Source organism: Triticum urartu, chromosome 4A (assembly GCF_056163025.1).
Source record: "Triticum urartu cultivar PI428250 chromosome 4A, HENAU_Tu73, whole genome shotgun sequence".
NCBI classification, from domain to species: domain Eukaryota; kingdom Viridiplantae; phylum Streptophyta; class Magnoliopsida; order Poales; family Poaceae; genus Triticum; species Triticum urartu.
This window is the reverse complement of record NC_141876.1, coordinates 598,540,297-598,557,480: the sequence shown is the minus strand read 5'-3', so window position 1 is coordinate 598,557,480 and position 17,184 is coordinate 598,540,297. Positions and strand designations below refer to the sequence as shown.

Here is a 17,184-nt window from a genome sequence, read left to right as displayed (position 1 = left end):
GTCGTGTTACCGTTGCATCGGTGCACGGATCGGCGCCGGTGACCACGGACATGGCGTCATGTGAGCTCGCCTGGCCAAGGGCTCGGGGTTGGCTCGCCGGTGCCGGCGGCAGTCTCTAAGTCGTGACCCCCTCTAATCCATCGGGCATTGGCTGGGGCACACGGGTGTGGGTACCTCCTACGGTGGAGGCGCCTATCCAAACTTGGGGACTGATGTCGGGCTAGAAGTAGATGGATGGCCGTTGCTCTTCCTATCTTAGTTGAGTGCGTTGTGATGTGAGAAGTGTACAGTATCTTGCGATGGGGGTGTCAGGGCGGCGACACCGGATGACGGTCTGCATGGTTGCTATACGGTAGACATCATCACAGTGGTGGTTGCTCTCCTCCCGGATTGTGTGGGCAACTGGAGGCATTGCGGCCAGTAGCTCGGACGTGCCCTCTCTCCGGAGGGGCGGCATCTTGATCCATATCTGAGGCTCTGACATCTCGCGCTTTCCCTGGTGGCCAGGTGGTGGCACAGGTGAGTTGCCGAGTGAAAGCTCAGTGCCTTCGCGTTGACGGCGGCGACACCCGTGGGTGTCGCGCTCTTCTTGAAGAAGTTGTTATGGTTCTTCTCTCCATGTCAGGGCTCCGGATGAAGACTTTTTGTCCAGTGTGGACTTGGCAACAACCACACTCTGCACCGTTCTCCTCTGGGAGGGGGCGTTGCTGTGGAGGTTAGGTGTGCTAGGATCGTACAGTGGGGTGCCCAGTTCTTCCCGTGCTCGTTATGGGTAGCGTAGTCGCATATGCGTTTTGGGTGTTTCGGATGTCTCGGGATCTGCTTTGTAAGAGGACTACCTCATCATCTTGTATCATTCAGCTATGTACTTCTTCGAGTGTTGTTTTAGTTATAAAGCAGGGTGAAAATATGTTTCGAGGTTTTAGTTCGAACTAAAGCTCAACTAAAGTCACGACCTTTTTTAGTTTTGTGTGTGTATTCTTCCACAGCAGACTAAAAAAGTTCAACACCGGCAAACTGAGCCTAACATGTGTTTTCGGGGAAAAAGATAAAAGTGAGAATATTCGTTGCCACACCGTGTACACAGGCTGACCGCCTGACCCCACCAAACCAGAGCCATTCCCGCGCGAAACGCGCCCGCGAAAGTATAACGCGCGCCAAAATCAGTCGACACAGCACGCGCCGAGGAAAAAGATCCCGCGAGGAAGAAAGAGGAGCGACCAAACTCAGCCGCCTCGATCCGATCCATGGACGCGGCGATGGAGGACGCGGGGAGCGAGTGGGACCGCGGCAGCGGCGGGGCCGACGCGGTGCTGGGCCTCGCCGGCGCCGGCGCCTCGCTGTCGGTGTGCTACCACGAGGCCTTCGGCCCCCACGCCGACCTCATCCTCCTCGAGGCCGCCGACGACCTCCTCCCCGACCTCCTGCAAGGCCGGTAAGCCCCTCTCCTCGAGATTACCAAGCTTCTGATCCAATCGGTCCTCTTTATTCAGAGCCGAGCTCTTTTTTCAGATCTTCGATTTGGGCCATTTAGCTGTGAAATCCCTAGACCAGTCGATGTAATATCTTAGTTGATATGTACAGTAGTTCTTGATTCTTAGCCCTTCAGTCAGATGAGTACACGATCTGTGGGCTGTGGCAAAGAGCATCACCATGGAAAAACTTAGTTCGTTGACTGTTCCTGAGCCGAAGGCTGAGGCCTGTTAAATAAACAGTGAAATTTGCCACAGCTATGTTATTAATCAGATCTTTGCACCACTAGTCCAGCTTCAACTGAGAGATCATTATCTGTCATGCTATTGTTGTACAGTGGGCACACACACGGTGTTTCCATCTGAGAAAATTTGATGAAGAACTCTCTTGATGCAGGGTGACAGTAAGGGGCCGCCCTGAAGAAGAAGCTGTTCTGTGCACACCATCGGCGACCTACGCTATGAAGTTTGTGGGCACATCCAACTCCATGTTCCTCATACCACCCGGTGAAGCTGTCGCGGCAAGCCTAAGACCCGACCATACCAATGAGGATGCTACCGTTGCCAGCGATGCGGCCGCTTCGATCATCAAGGTTGCACCAGGGAGCATCGAATTAGTCCGAACGGCTCCGCGGCTCGACAAACTCAGGAGCCTTCTCAGGGAGAGGCCATACGTGCTTGATGAGGATCTTGGAGATGGCTCTGAAGACAAGAAGGGGCTGTACACGTGGCAAGACCTATGTGTGCTTGTTCAGTCCAGTGACAGCGAGCTGCTGGAGGGGCTGAATTCCCTCTCGGCTGTCGAGATTGATGGGTTCTGGAGGACCGTGGATGTCGGTTCCGTGAACACGGTTCTGGACATGATTCTGCACAACTCCGTGTTGCATGACTGGCTGCTAAATGCTTTGCCGGAAAATGGTGTGCTATCTGTCATGGAATCTGACGGTTTTATCCATAAGATTGTAACCCACTGCCTCAGCAGATTCGGCACGAAGGTTGAGCAAGAAGGAGGAAGTTGTTGGAGGCTTGATGAGAGACTGGTCTGCTTGCAGTTTGCCCGAAGAGCGCTCAGCACGGGAAAGATGAAGCTCAACAGCTTCATGGATAAATGGGAACGAAGCATCCCTTCAGGAATGCGTCCAGATCTTCAGATGCTTGAAGGGGAAGTGCTGTACGAAAGGCTTGGGGCTGAGACCTGGGTGCATGCTTTCAGTGTCGCCGATCTGCCGTTGACTCCAGCTGAGAGGTTTGCGGCACTATTCCGGGAGCGGCCAAGGTGGGAATGGAAAGACCTGCAGCCCTTCATCAGGTATAATTTATACTTCATTTTTGTGTGTAGAAACCCTGTAGTGTAATTCTCACATCTTTCTCACTCAAACATGTTTCCCAATGTTCTATGGTTCAGGGACCTGCGCGTACCTGGTGCGTCTTCAGAAGGGTTGCTGATCAAGTACGCAAGAAGAACGCAACCAAGCGCTGATGCCGATCCTATTTTTACTGCTAGATAGATGATCAACCTACCCTGCTACAAAATCCATGTTATGGTTGTGGCCCTTGCCGCTGCTGGTAAACTGCTGGTGTTGCTGCATTTGATCTGGATATTGTAGACAACAGAAGATTGCCATTGGTCACCCCTCTCCCTGTCTTTCTCCTTAATCCAAAAAACATTCCGTGTTTCAGTTTAGACCGATTCGTATTACTCTTATTGCATGAATGCTGAATATATGGGTAGAGCGTATTTGATCCAAATTCTTGGTTAATTCAAATTTGTCAAATACTTATACCATTCTTTCTTCAACGTAGACGGGCGCAGCAATGCGGGCTTTTATATAGTATGCCATTGCCACCACACCCGCCGTCTCCTTTCGATCGAGCGATCAACGACTAGACTAGAGGGGCCCCGATCCATGGCGGTCGTGTACTACAGATACAGGAGCGAGGTGAAGACGTTCTCGGTGCCGGCGGGCGGCACGGTCACCGTCCGCGAGCTGAAGCGCCTCATCCTGGCCTCGCCCCGCTACAGCAATCGTCGGCACGGGCAGAGCGTCGTCAGGCTCTACAAGTCGATGGCCTGTGACGATGAGTATGACGACGACGCCCAGCCCGTGCCCCTCCACTCCACGGTGATCGTGTGCCGCGCGTCCCACCTGGCCCGCCCGCCGAGCTCATCGTCAGGGGCACCCCTTCGTCCCCTATAATCCCGAAATCGGTGCAGGAGCGGCGGCATGGCTCTTCGTCTTAGTCTGCGACGTCCCCGGCCGCGACGTCGTCACCTGCTGCTGCTCCGGTTCTCGCCCCGGCCCCGCCGCCCTCGATCCCGGCGGACCTCCACTGCAGGATCTGCGGCAACGTCATGGCCGACGCAGTGGTCGCCAGCAACTGCTGCTTCTGGAGCTACTGCGACCGCTGCGTCAGGGGCCGGATCGCCGAGACGTCCAGGTGCGCGTGCGGAGCGCCGGCGCGCGCCGACGAGCTCGTCCGCAACCCGGCGGTCCGCAAGACCATCGCCAACCTGCTCGCCGCGCTGGACGCAACGGAGAACGCGACGCCGCCTCCGCAGGACGCTCCACACAAGAAACCCGGCGCCGTGTCGTCCAAGCACAGAGATGGCGATGGCAGCAGCTCATCGCCCACATCCAAGACCGCGGCGACGACGACCATGGAAAACCATGAAGTCACTCTGTGCATTTGAAAACCGAACCAAAAAACCATACCGAAAATAAACCAAATCGAACCGATTTATGGTTTTTATAGTTTTTGATTTCGGTATGGTATAAACTTTTCATACCGTTTTGAACTTTGGTTTATATGATATATACCGAAAAACCGAACGGTTAACCGAATAAACCGAAGTAAAAACTAAATTTATATTTCTTGAGATAAACAACCATACAAGCTGTCATTTTTCTTGTACATGAGTCAAATTCACTACTAAGCACGTAATTTTTTCTTATAGCATAGTTATTTTTCTCTTTTTAAAATGCTAAACACGTCCATAACCATCAACAGATGAATCAATGCAAGCATATACACTTATATATATAGTTATATACTATTTGTGTAAAATAGTATGTGTTTTGAGTCATAAATTTGTAAGTTATTATTACGTCATTTTCAAATTCGCGTTAGGTTTGGTTTTTATGGTATATACCGAAATCATACCGAAATAATTTGGTATATACCAAAACCGAACCGTATTTTAATTTTATACCGTATTTATCAAAGTATTAATACCATACAAATCAAAAAACCGTATAAACCGAACCATGTAAACCGAATAAACCGAACGCACAGAGTGACCATGAAGCACATCGGGCTACCTTGCATCGCCACCATGGGAGGAAGAGGGCGGATCTTGAAGACCGGAGGCAACAGGACCGTAGCTTCAAGAGAAGGTGTGGATCGCCAAGACCGGAGGGCGGAGGCGCCAGGAGCGTAGTTTCTCTTCTGTAATTGAAATGATGATTACCAGAATTTAGAGAAGAAAAATGGGCATTTACAGCTCAGTCTCTGTAATTGTATGCTTCCAACTATACTAGTAATATGCTCCTATATCATTCAAATGATTTACCAAAGTGTTAGCATTAGCAATCGAAATACGTTTCTGCTGTGATTCATCTGCATTTTTTGTATAAACATCAGCATCCATTGTTGATTGAACATGAGAACTCTAATCGCGATTTGTATCCAAGTCATGCCTACCTTGCTGTGATGAACAAGCAAAAGAGCTTTCTCTCGGAACAGGCTTCTGCCCCGCTTTATATAAAGACCAGAATGACCAAACCGATGCCTACCATGCCTGTTACTCCCTCCGTTCCTAAATATAAGTCTTTGTAGAGATTTCACTATGAACCACATACGGATGTATCTAGATGCATTTTAAAGTATAGATTCACTCATTTTGCTCCGTACGTGGTCCATAGTGAAATCTCTTCAAAGACTTATATTTAAGAACGGCGGGAGTAGTAGTATATTAGAAGGCCAAGAACTGTGCATGCTTTAGTTCATTCGTAGAAAACTTAATGATCAGTTAAAAAAAGTGTGGAAAAACAAGGCCCAGCTGACTTAACATGTAAGGCTGGTGCTAGATAAGTACTTATGATTTCAGATGTTACCTTAAAGGAATTTACTATTACGGATTCAGAATGAATAGCAGAGGAGTGCATGGCAGGCTTCCGAGAACTGGAATTGCACTGCGCGTAGGTTAACAGCGAGCCTCTGTTTGCGGGGGTGAATTAAGAAGGCACTGCACATTCCCTTCGCAATACATATCCTGAACTTTATAAGGTTCTTCAAGAATTCAGAGTAACTGTTACAAACCCGGCCTGGCATTTTTTCCGAGATGTAAACGGACATCAGAATCCATTGCTGTTCGAATACGAATTTGTCGACGGGTCTGAGATTCCAAACGCGGCCTGTTCTTGGAGTCATCACATGCCTATCTTGCTGCGAGGAACACGCAGAGGCTCTGCCTGTTATGCATGGGCTGAAGGAGGAAGGAATCTGCATGATTCAGTTCAAGGGCACCGCAGAATAGCCAGCCTCTGCATTCGTCTTGCACACGTACAGTATGGATGTTTTTTTTTTAAAGGCAAAGCAGAGTGTGTGTTTTTTTTAGTGGAGGCAAAACAGAATGTGTGTGTAGGAGCCAGCTGGCGGGCCGGGCTGGAAAGAAGCCCACGGGCCGGTACCTCGGACCGACACGGAGGCCCATCTACACAAAGCAAGAGGCCCGGCCCGGCCGAATCCTCCCAGTGTCCCGTTCCGTCTCCCCTTGTCTCTCTCCGTCTTTAGGCTTGGGGCTGGAGAGGAGAGCGCCCCGACTCGTCTCGCTCGTCGGGTAGAAACCCTAGCTTCGTATAAACCCAAACCCCCCGCCTCGCCGGAGCGGCGGCAGCAGCCGGAGGCGCCGGCCGCCATGGACGCGATGCGGAAGCAGCTGGACGTGCTGATGGGGGCCAACCGCAACGGCGACGTGCGGGAGGTCAACCGCAAGTACTTCGACCGCGACGTCTGCCGCCTCTTCCTCGCCGGCCTCTGCCCCCACGACCTCTTCCAGCTCACGGTACTTCCCATCCGTCCCCGTCCCCCCAGTCCCCGCGCCCCTCCCTCTCTCCTGGCGCCTGATTCCGGTCGGTGGAGGAGCGACTGTTGCCGTCAGGCTGCCTGCAGTAGATTTGGTTTCAAATTGGCCCCTGTGCTATTGCGTTTGTTAGTGGAATTCATCCACAGAACAAAAAACTGGTGTATGGCGTGTGGTCTGCTTTGAGATTATCTAAAGCAATTAGTTTCTCTTCTGTTATGCTGTGATCTAACCAGCCAATTTCGCTCATGACAGAAAATGGATCTCGGACCCTGCCCCAAGGTCCACTCGCTTCAGCTGCGGAAAGAGTATCCTTCGTTTCATTTAACCACCTCTGTTATGCGGCTCAGCATGTTTCGCTTCAGCAATTTTTTCTTCCCACGCGTGCTAGTGTTTGTTCATCGATTGCCTTCCTGAGCTCCTGGTAGCTATGAAGAGGTAAAAGCAAAGGGGTCGGAGAATTTCGACAGGGAGCTCGAGGACATGATAGACAGGCTCATCGTGGAGTGTGAGCGGAAAATCCAGAGGGCGCTGAAGCGCCTCGCCGACGAGGATGCCAAGGCTGCTATCGCGATATCTGTGTCCGAGGTCACTCAGGTATTTAGACACCCCTGTGTTATGAAGGCCCATCTTCTTGTCAGAGGCTAATGGCTTCAGCTAAATTGCCTGCGTTCCTGTTGATTTTGCAGTCTGAAGAAGTTGCGCAGCTGTCAAAGGAAATCAAGGAGAAGATGAAAGAAGCTGATATCTTCGGTAATGCCCACCTCATTCATATTATGCCCAGTTCGTTGTAGTGTTTCTGTTCACGGTAGTCCAGCGGGTTCACGGTACTGTAGCTGTCTTAAGTTTAACACACTCTTCAGCAGACACAGCATGAAACTACACTGAAAAAACATACCTGTCTCTAATATATATTCTCAACCAGTACTATGGATGGGAGATGGTATAATTAGTCTCTCAGCATAGTTTTCATAAACTAACAAAACGAGCACTGGTTTTAGAGCTGATTATATGGTTTCTTTATTACGGGCCAACAACATAGGATAGGAAACCGCAGGAGTTGGAAAAACAGAGGAATTGAAATGTTACTAAATGTTTCTTCTCGTCAACACTTCCCAAACAGATTTTGAAGGGAAGACTGATGATAAAATCAAGACCATGGAATTGGTCGAAGAATTAAGATCTAAAAGGGCTGACCTGCAGGTATGTATTATTTAGAATTTTGAATATCTGTGTTATCAGTTCTCATATATCTTGCAAGCGCATGTTACTAAACAGGTAATGTTTTAGTTTTAATACGATAGGTTCTTTTTTCCACTTCATTGCAGGCTACCCTCTTGCTTGATGCCTTTAACAAGGACCGAGCTGCAATACCTCAACCTATTCCACCTCCTCAAATGGCAACACTGCCAGCACCTCCTCCTCCTGATGCTCGTACTCAAGAACTGATCAATGAGAAGCTAAGTAAAGCTGAAGCCCTTGGTATGTTTTTTTTTTACCTTTTTTCTTTACAAAGTACATCTATAGGGTTTATATTCTTTTGAAAGCATATATTTGTGTGAGTAATTGGGACCAAGTTGTGTGAATTTTCTCCAATACATTCTAGCTTTGAATTCAACCACTCAATTAGTTGATTACTTGACAGTTGACACACCAGTAAGATATTTTGTATTGATATATGCTGGAAATTTTAGTTTGATATATTTGTTCTTTTAAAGGTGAGAAACTAAAAGGTTTTATTGGAGAATTGTAAACTTATCATTGCTTTTAGTTTTTTTTATCTGGATCATTTAGGCGTGACTTGATGTTTTTGACCTCAGTGCCTGTCGGGGTCATGTATTAGGTTTGCGGTATTATATAGATCTTTACTTATTGGTACATTGCACATCAGTTTCTTCAATAGTTGGATAATTAAGTTTTTCTGGATAGTTTATCTAAGCACAAAAAAGTATGCAGTGATGTTTTCATGTTTGTCCATTCGGTAGGTGAACAAGGGATGGTAGAAGAAGCGCAGAAGGCTTTAGAAGAAGCAGAAGCTCTCAAAAAGGTAGCTGTTGCCATCATTACCTAATTTTATCATGTCTAGCTTTTCATCTGTAAATTACTCAATTGTGGAAGGTTAATTTATATATTTTTAGCACTACCTTTGCAGAATATGGTAGAGATAACTTGGCACTGTTAGGTCACTGATACTTCCATTCTTTTCTTTGTTTTGTATGAACCATCACTTATCTCCTTTCCTTGACTTTATTATCACCAGTTGGCAGCGGCACGGCAGGAGCCAGTTGCTGATCCTTCTAAATACAGTGTTGCTGATGTCCGAATTGTGAGTTATGAAGGGCCATTTCTTTTTTCTTATTTGTGTTACTGCATTAATTTACACATTGCTAGCACACTAGGTTTTTCTGCTTAAATGTACGTTGATGATCGTTTAGTTAGTAGCATATGTTAGTTTTTCGTACATGCTGCAGAAATGCTTCCAACATTAGTAGTTTCCTTGATTCCTAGTATTTTTCAGCCATTTTACTATCCAATGGTATTTATTACCAAGTCTTACATGCAAAGGTTTTCTGCAACCTTGGTATTTGATGTGATTTCTCTCTATAGTTTCGAATACTAATTAAACTCATGCATTTCCCAGCCATTGGCGTTAGGAAAAAGGCTGTATTTTGCATAAGTTGAAATTTCTGATAAAATTGATCTTATATTGTACTATAATTCACTTCTTGTATCAGTTTAAAACTCATTGAAGTGACAGCTCGACTCTTGTGCATTAGGATATCTATGTTCCTTTTGTATATTATTACTTGCATGGTTCTCAAATTAGCTAGCGAGTAATGGAATATAAAGTGTTATGCAGGAATTTGTAGTTGTTCCACAAGTGGCTGCATGAACTTTGTGTAACTATATCGTCAGAATAGATGATATTGGATACATATATTTATAATTTTTTGTGCTAATGTTTTCCTGTATTATTTTCTGTACCATCCCACACTATTAAACTTTGGAACTAACTCCTTCATTCTTCATCATAATTAGATTTTTGTTGTTATACAATGAAGAATGAATTCCTGTGTGTCGCATATTTTGATTTATGAGCTTGTTCTTTTGTGCTGTAATTGGTATAGATGCATTGTGCATTCTTCATGTTCATGAATGTGGTGAATTAGGAATTGCATCATATGTAATGTGCTCTTAAGAATTTGGTCACCGCTATGGTCTGCATTATTTCTGAGGGTTATCTATTCTTTTCCTTTTATTTATATCTGAATAAACATCTCATACTACTGCTCATACGCCCAGCATTGCTAATCGTATCTTCTGTTCATTCTATAGACTGATCAGAAGTTGCGCCTCTGTGACATCTGTGGAGCATTTTTGAGTGTCTATGACAAGTAATGCCTTTTATCTCTCACTTGTAAAATGTTGATTCAAATTGGATCTTTCAGATGGAAATGTATCTCATGCCATATTATATACAGTGATCGACGTCTTGCTGACCATTTTGGAGGGAAGCTACACTTGGGTTATATGTTGATTCGTGAGAAACTGAAAGAACTCCAGGTACATTCTTGCATGCCCAGAGTACAAATACGATGGTGGGAGCGATTGAACAAAGTAGTATTTCAGATATTATACACATTAAAACCAATAAATCTACATGATTCTGTTAACACTTGCATTCTGTTTTTCAAAATAGTTTGTGGCTATTTTATTTTTTTGCCGTTTTTCTAAGTTTGTTAAGTTGCAAATTTTGAACGTCTTTATCAGGTGCTGAATGTAATGTCCCATTTTCTGCTTTAAAGAGTTACTCTGTTTTGGGCCTTTTGGCATCTGTGAGTTTTCTCATCTCAAGGAAGAGCCTTCAGGTTCTTGCCTTCTCTATATGTTAATTTTATCTCACATTGGAGGGCGCCATGGTTGTTACGATAGTCATTACAGGAATTAGTCAATGTTGCATAAGCGGAATCTCATGTGACAATCGTCCTCCTTCCCATGGCAACAACAGCTGCCAACTGTATGTTGACAAATGTAAGCATAAGAGTGAGCAGAACATGGTATGGAGAATCATGTTTACTTAATTGTGTCAGCTTTCTCATATATACTGATCAGAAGCTGGAGCTTGCTTTCTGCTTGGTGATCCATATTTTGTAGAGCTGGTGATAAATAGTACCGGTTAAGTTACCCTGAAAGCGCACCCTTTTGCCATCTTTTCCTGTAAGTTACAACCTGTTCAATATGCTGCCTGCTCCATAAATATGTAAGTTGTCATTGTCAGAAAATCTCAACTGTAATGTATCCCTTGCCCTTTTCATTCCGTCGTCGTATGAATCGAGCTATCTCCACTCGGTAAGCATCTCTATATTGTGAATAATGTTATTCTAAAACCATGTCATATTTGCCTTTTAGGAGGAGAGGACCAAAAAAAGGACCGAGAAACCTGAAGATGACAGACGGTATGGTCTTTCCCAGCTTTGCTTTGTTCTATCATGGCGATTATTCTTAAGCGACGTAATTTGAAAGTTCATACTTGGTTTTCCTAGATCAAGGGAAAACAGCAGGGACCGCAATGGGCGGGCATCCAGGGATAGAGATGCAGAAAGAAAGGACAGGGTTGAGCCCCGAGATAGCAGAAGAGACCACGATAGGGATCGTGATAGGCGCCATGACAGGGACCGTCGCCATGACCGCGACCGTGATAGAGACCATGACCGCTCCTCCCGTGGTAGAGAGCATGACCGTGATAGGAGAAGGGAACGCTCTCGATCCAGGGACCGCAGCAGGTATTGCTGAATGTTTTTTTATTTCCTGTTTGATTTCAGAGGCTTGCTACTATCATAGGCCAATCCTGACAGTTGTTTTGATTCTCAGGCGCCATGAAAGATACTGAGTCTGTTGCTCCATGGCTGGCTGATTCCCCTGGGGGATACTCTCGTCTTCCTGCATGATAGTGATGGTGCTTTTTAAGATATATGGTGAGGTTGCGCTTTGTACTGGAGAAAGGAAGATAGTCTTGATGTTTGTCTTCGCTGCTGGATTGTTAGTCACAAACCCTGTGCTCCTGTTATGCATCTTTTCTGTCTATCTGACCTGATGTTGTGTACTTATACTGTTTTATATGTTACCAACAATGTATGAGTTTTGTGTTACTCAAGCCTCCTTGGCCCGGTTGTCAAACTCACATGTGACGGTATTTGTAATTTGCTTATCTTATGATGGTATGGAGCTAATTTTCTCCGTCTTGTTAAGGCTCTACTCCTCAGGTGGTTCGTGGCCTAAAGAATTTTCCATGCCTGATTAGTGATTACTCTCTCCGATCCTAATAATTGAAGCTCTAGGTTTGTCTTAAGTCAAGCTATAAATATTTCAACACCTTGAACACCAAAATTTGCTTTATTTGATTCATTATGAGATATGTTTTCGTATCACATATATTTGGTATCATAGATCTTTGCAGTTTTTTCTATAGATTTGGCACTTGGCCAAACTTAAAATGTTTGACTTGGGACAATCCTAGAACTTCAACTATTAGAATCAAGGGACTATTTTATCAGTTTGTGAATTGAAAGGTGGTTAAAATTAAGAACTACTCCCTCTGTGAATAAATATATTAATAGTGATCTAAAACGTCTTATAGTTGTTTATAGAGGGAGCAGTACTCCCTCCTTTCTTTTTAGTTTGCATATAAGATTTGGTCAAAGTCAAGCTTTGTAGAGTTTGACTAACTTTATATTAAAAAATATAAACATTCACAATATGAAATCAATATTATCAGATACACCATGAAACATATTTTCATACTATATAGTTTTAGTATTGTAGATGTTCATATTTTTTATATAAATTTGGTCAAACTTTGTATAGTTTGACTTTGACCAAATCTTATATGCGAAGTAAAAAGAAACGGAGGGAGTACATAGCATATTTGGAAGTTCCAGCTTTTAAAATAGAAAACCGCACATATATACAGCAAGATGTGATCTGCATACTTATGAGTACATTCATTTATGTGCTCAAAAGGAACAAAACATGTCGATAGAATCATATCTTTTGTCCCACAAATTGACATATTTTCTTTGTGAAATTTTACAGGTACATAGTTATCTTGTTCTGTATATGTACACCTGTGTAGACAATTTCAGTTTTTTTTTTTGAAAATCAGGCTCAGCCCAAGATCATTTTATGTTATCCTCTGGTGAAATGCACTAAAAATGAGTCTTCTACAGACCTGTAGTCCTATCTCTCGGTCTCTCTCCTGCTCGACAATCGCCATAACTAGCACAAAGTCATGGGCAATCATGAATTTGTACAAATATAAACAAGACAGATGAACATTTTCTCTCAACAGCAATTTCAAAAGGAGGCATACATCTACACCCAAGGCAGCAGCATTCTCGTATTATATAAACATAAACCAAAACCTGGAGCTTTCTTCAATCCAGTCCCAAGTTGAGATGAAATCAATCTTACACAACCGTCCTTTCTAGTAGACTCTCCTCTTGCGGACCTTGAAGCTGGTCGAGCGGATGACGTCGTCATCAGCGTTGAGCTTCATCTGCAGGGTGTCCACCGACTCGGGCTTGGTGAAGTAGGTCCAGAGGAGGTAGATGCCATCGTAGTAGGTGAAGGGCAGCCCGGTCCTGCTGTTCCTCTTCCTGATGCTGTAGGCCAGTGGGATGACCCCTCTGTTGAACACCTCCACGTACATGGCACCCCCGGCCACGAGCAGCTGCAATAACAGTTCAGCGAGGGAGGAGCTCCATCAGTACGCAGAATGACAAATGCCAACAGATTTGATACAATTGTACTAGAGTTCGCGGCACACTGTTTCCGAATCCCAGTGAACCTGAACCCCATTCTCCTGAAATTGTTCGGGTTTGACAAATCAGGCTTGAAATTTGTGGGTTTTAAAGGGACCATCATTAGTCAGTAAAGTTTTGAAGGCTATAATTGTATCCAACTTTTTTAATACAACAATGTGCATGCTAGAACACCATTTACCGCATGGTTCATGGCACGCTTGCTTACGTGAGTCTGAACCCCATTCCCCTGAATCTGTCGGGATTTGTGGGGTTAATGGAACCACAGTTTGTCATTATAAGTTATATGAAAGGCTATTATTGTACCCAACATGTTTAATGCAGCAATGTGCGATGCTAGAACACCATTATCATCAGTGGTGAGATGTTATTCTCTCCCAATTGGCAGAGAGAACATCTAACTCATAGGTGGAACGCTGATGACCAAGAGAACAATAAGAGGGCATTGTTTCGATCAGGTGGTGTAAATAGCGATCATGCACTCAATCAACCTACTCAGTTCATCTTAAACTGGTAAATAAAGATAACCTTTTCATGCATCACATTTTACCCAAGGCCTTCAGATTAGCAAAACATCAGTACAATGATTGGAGACTCAAGCCAATACTGTCACAGTGGCCACCACCACCCTGAATTCTCACAGGAATTCCTGTGTAAATTGCAGCCGGATGATCGTCAGTGGCAAGATGCTATTCTCTAATCCTTTTCTCTGCCAATTGATAGACCATTAACTGACAGGCGGAAAAATCGATGAACAAGGGTAAATATTGATTATGCGCTCAACCTACTAGGTTCATTTAACTGGTAAAGATATATATCCTGTTCATGCACCGCATTTCATCCAAGCCTTGAAGACTGAAGCCAAGACTGTCACATTGGCCATTACACTGAATTTTCACTGGAATTCATGTGTGAATTGCAGCTGGACAATCCTAGTGAACTAAGCAGCGATTCAAGATATGCAATGTCACATTATCTGCTACACTAGACTAGATTTTCGCAGGAGTCCATCTGTGAATTGCAGGGAGGAGATGACCGAATCCGTTGGAATAAGAGACACTGCGCGGGCGGGGGTTAGGGTTACCTCCTCGTAGCGCTGGATGAGGGCCAGGCGCTCCTCCTCGGACATGTCGGGGCGGAGCACGACCATGGTCTCGTACTGGCGGAGGCCGGGCGGGCAGGGCGGCATCTCGCGCTCCTCCAGCGCCATCGCCGCCTCCGAGGCCGACATCCCGCCGAACCCCGACGACGACCCATCCTCGTCCCCGACCTCCTCCTCGTCGCGGCCGCGGGTGCGGGTCGCGGACGCCGCGCCTCCGTAGAAGCTCGCGGCGTAGCCCGTGGAGAAGGCGCGGGCGGTGCGGGTGAGGCTACGGGGTGCGGGGAGGCGGTGGCGCGGGGCGAAGGCCGCGGCGGAGGAGGAGACGGAGAGCGCCATGGGCGGCGGCATTGGAGCGGGCGGGGGAGGGAGAGGGGAGGAGGCAGTGCGGGATAGTGGAGTCCCGTGGATAGATAAGGATAGGGGCAAGCGGCCTGCACTTGAATTCAAATGCGTGTTTCTTTTCAAATCTCACCCCCACTGGTTTTCTAAAATCCCATTTGAATTTTGAACAACGATTATGGGATGTTCGGGAGCTTCGGGCTCTCCCAAAGAAATAATACCCCTACGTCCTACTTTGGTTGTATTGATTTCGAGGAAGTACAAGTTACATGTTGATCTACCGTGAGATCTATGTGTGCATCAGGTATCGTCTACAGGTTTCACCCCTCGGTTTAGATAGATACCAGGGTGTACATAGGATACATCTAGGGGAAATCGTGGTGCAGACAGCCTCTAAGTCTTGGAGTAAGTGCCAAGTCTTCGGAAACAAACCATCTTTGGCGCTCCTAGGCCCGACGAATCATGGTCCACTGGTAAATTATCTTAGGGGGGTCCTCGACCTAGCCCATCTACCCGGGAGACGACAGGATACTATCAATATTTTTTACTATATTTTGATATTCTAAAAACAAACTAAAAAAACATGCAGTACAAGGATATTACCTAGTGCAGAAATTGTCTCGTGGATTTCACTCGAATTATTTAATTAATTCAAAGTGTTTGATATAAATAAATGAAGTTCTAAGTTACAACACAATTGTGATTGTTCCTACCAGACAGAGGCAAGAGGCATCGCCGCCTGACGGCTAAGGTGATGAAAGAGGCGACAGTGAGGAAGTAGGCCATGTCACCGTTGTAGTGGGCAAACCGTCTTGAAGGACATGGAAATTTCATGGTTGTGTTGGATGAAACTAACACCAACGGCCTCGAGGACATTGCCTTGTCAATGACGGATGAAATCCAAGTGGCGAGACAATATAGTCCCAAAGTGGAGGAGATGGACCCACATATTATGAAGAAGCTAACAAGGTCGGTGAACTACAAGGCTGAGGAGGGTGAGACTTTGGGAAATGCTTAGATGAGCATCTCCCTTGATGACACAATTGGAGCTGATCAAACCAAGGATTTTTTTGAAGAGAATTGTTAAGGAAGACTATACACGTAATGTTTCGGTTCCCTCCAACCGGACACAAGGTTCTCTCGCTCAATGATGGAGTGTCATCCAACATGGTTGTAACCGGTGGCCCAATTGTTGACTAAGTGAACAACTCACCGCCGAGTGGATTGCTAACCATCGAGTATGTAACCATCATTCAAGTTCTGTATGAGCAACGAAGCAAAATGGGTGGGAAACAAACCTTTCACTTTGCACCATTGATTCAAAGTTCTCCAAAAAGAATAGAAGCGGGCTAGGAAAATTAAGAAACAATATTGAGGGGGTTAAGATTGAGGATCTCCAACTCGTTTGATGTGGGCGATCATGGTGAGGGGGAAGAGGGTGGCTTCACTCCAAGCTCTTGGCCAAATGAGACGAATATAGCAAATGAGAAGAAGAAGAATGGTGAAGTTGGCACCTCACAGAAGAAAACGGTGCGATGATCGAGACAAAGAAAGTGTTGGCAGCCGAACATAAGCAAGAGAAGATGGTGAGGTGGATGGAGCTCAAAATGTTGGAGGAGTAGAGGTTGAGAGAGAAGGTAGTGACAGAAGCTTGCTTAATGAATGTTGAAGAGAGGAAGGTGCAATGCGGAGGAGCAAAGTCTTGCAATCAAGGTCAATGAGCAAATAAAAAAGGATAAAGTCGAGGAGTGCCAAATCACTTTCACGGATTTGAGTGGGATGGATGAAGTGGCACAACAATACTTTTTTTTCACGAATACACAAAGCTTGAGTATCATTTCATTCATAGAATAAGTTAGAGTGAGTACACGGGATGGTACAACCCATGGCACGAACACAAGAGGCGTGAACATGGTTGCCGAAGCAGAGAGACATGAGATGCTTGACCCAAACAAAGAAAAACACAGCTAAACTCGCCAACTAGGAAAGCAGCCCAAGCAACAACTAGACGACCAATATCTCCACATCTAGCACTGAGGACACCGCGACCAAACAAGACAACGCCTTCACGAAGAAGAACGACACCAAGACACCATCGTCGTCCGGTCTGAAAAATCAGACCTAGAGTTTCCCCTGATGCTCGAAGTGGGGCATGGATAACGGCCATGGCAGCGCCTTCAAGAAGGAGACAACACCCATGGGTGTCGCCACTACCAGCATTAGATGAAGTTATTTCTCCCTAACCATGTACCGAGCAATCCCAAGCCATCTGAGTATGAGACAGAGAAGCGGAAGTCGGGCATAAGCCGAAACTGTGACCGCCGGAAGGGGAGCCACACTCGACGCCGAGGAGGCATCGGGTGTCAC

The 17,184-nt window shown here is 45.7% G+C and overlaps 4 protein-coding genes across 8 annotated transcripts; 3 read left to right on the top strand and 1 right to left on the bottom strand.

The window, feature by feature from the left end:
• The first annotated feature begins 1,150 nt into the window (after positions 1 to 1,150).
• On the top strand, positions 1,151 to 3,156 carry LOC125553121 (zinc ion binding protein). Its single transcript, XM_048716903.2, has 3 exons — positions 1,151 to 1,435; positions 1,870 to 2,781; positions 2,878 to 3,156. Exons 1-3 carry the CDS (start codon positions 1,248 to 1,250, stop codon positions 2,978 to 2,980), a joined length of 1,203 nt encoding a protein of 400 aa, XP_048572860.2. The 5' UTR covers positions 1,151 to 1,247; the 3' UTR covers positions 2,981 to 3,156.
• A 138-nt stretch (positions 3,157 to 3,294) lies between these two features.
• Positions 3,295 to 4,331, top strand: LOC147977112 (E3 ubiquitin ligase PARAQUAT TOLERANCE 3-like). The gene has a single exon (XM_087519157.1). The coding sequence runs from the start codon at positions 3,826 to 3,828 to the stop codon at positions 4,162 to 4,164; it is 339 nt and encodes a 112-aa protein (XP_087375283.1). The 5' UTR covers positions 3,295 to 3,825; the 3' UTR covers positions 4,165 to 4,331.
• A 1,907-nt stretch (positions 4,332 to 6,238) lies between these two features.
• On the top strand, positions 6,239 to 11,705 carry LOC125553123 (U1 snRNP-associated protein usp106). 5 transcript variants are annotated; one of them, XR_015601759.1, is made up of 13 exons: positions 6,239 to 6,537; positions 6,811 to 6,863; positions 6,984 to 7,152; positions 7,245 to 7,308; positions 7,679 to 7,758; positions 7,884 to 8,037; positions 8,541 to 8,602; positions 8,816 to 8,881; positions 9,892 to 9,950; positions 10,038 to 10,119; positions 10,327 to 10,613; positions 10,711 to 11,012; positions 11,100 to 11,339. XR_015601759.1 is itself a non-coding variant. In XM_048716909.2 (13 exons), the coding sequence occupies exons 1-13, from the start codon at positions 6,391 to 6,393 to the stop codon at positions 11,444 to 11,446; spliced, it is 1,242 nt and encodes a 413-aa protein (XP_048572866.1). In that variant the 5' UTR covers positions 6,239 to 6,390; the 3' UTR covers positions 11,447 to 11,705. The 5 variants fall into 5 exon arrangements, 3 of the variants coding, with proteins under 3 accessions (XP_048572866.1, XP_048572867.1, XP_087375282.1); XR_015601760.1 differs by lacking the exon at positions 11,100 to 11,339 and having other exon boundaries at positions 10,711 to 10,816; positions 10,966 to 10,993; XM_048716909.2 differs by lacking the exon at positions 10,327 to 10,613 and adding an exon at positions 11,428 to 11,705 and having other exon boundaries at positions 10,966 to 11,012.
• A 1,166-nt stretch (positions 11,706 to 12,871) lies between these two features.
• LOC125553124 (Translation elongation factor EF1B/ribosomal protein S6 family protein) lies at positions 12,872 to 14,894 on the bottom strand. The gene is made up of 2 exons (XM_048716911.2): positions 14,461 to 14,894; positions 12,872 to 13,285 (listed from the first exon to the last, which is right to left on the bottom strand). The coding sequence occupies exons 1-2, from the start codon at positions 14,824 to 14,826 to the stop codon at positions 13,040 to 13,042; spliced, it is 612 nt and encodes a 203-aa protein (XP_048572868.2). The 5' UTR covers positions 14,827 to 14,894; the 3' UTR covers positions 12,872 to 13,039.
• Between the last annotated feature and the right edge of the window lie 2,290 nt (positions 14,895 to 17,184).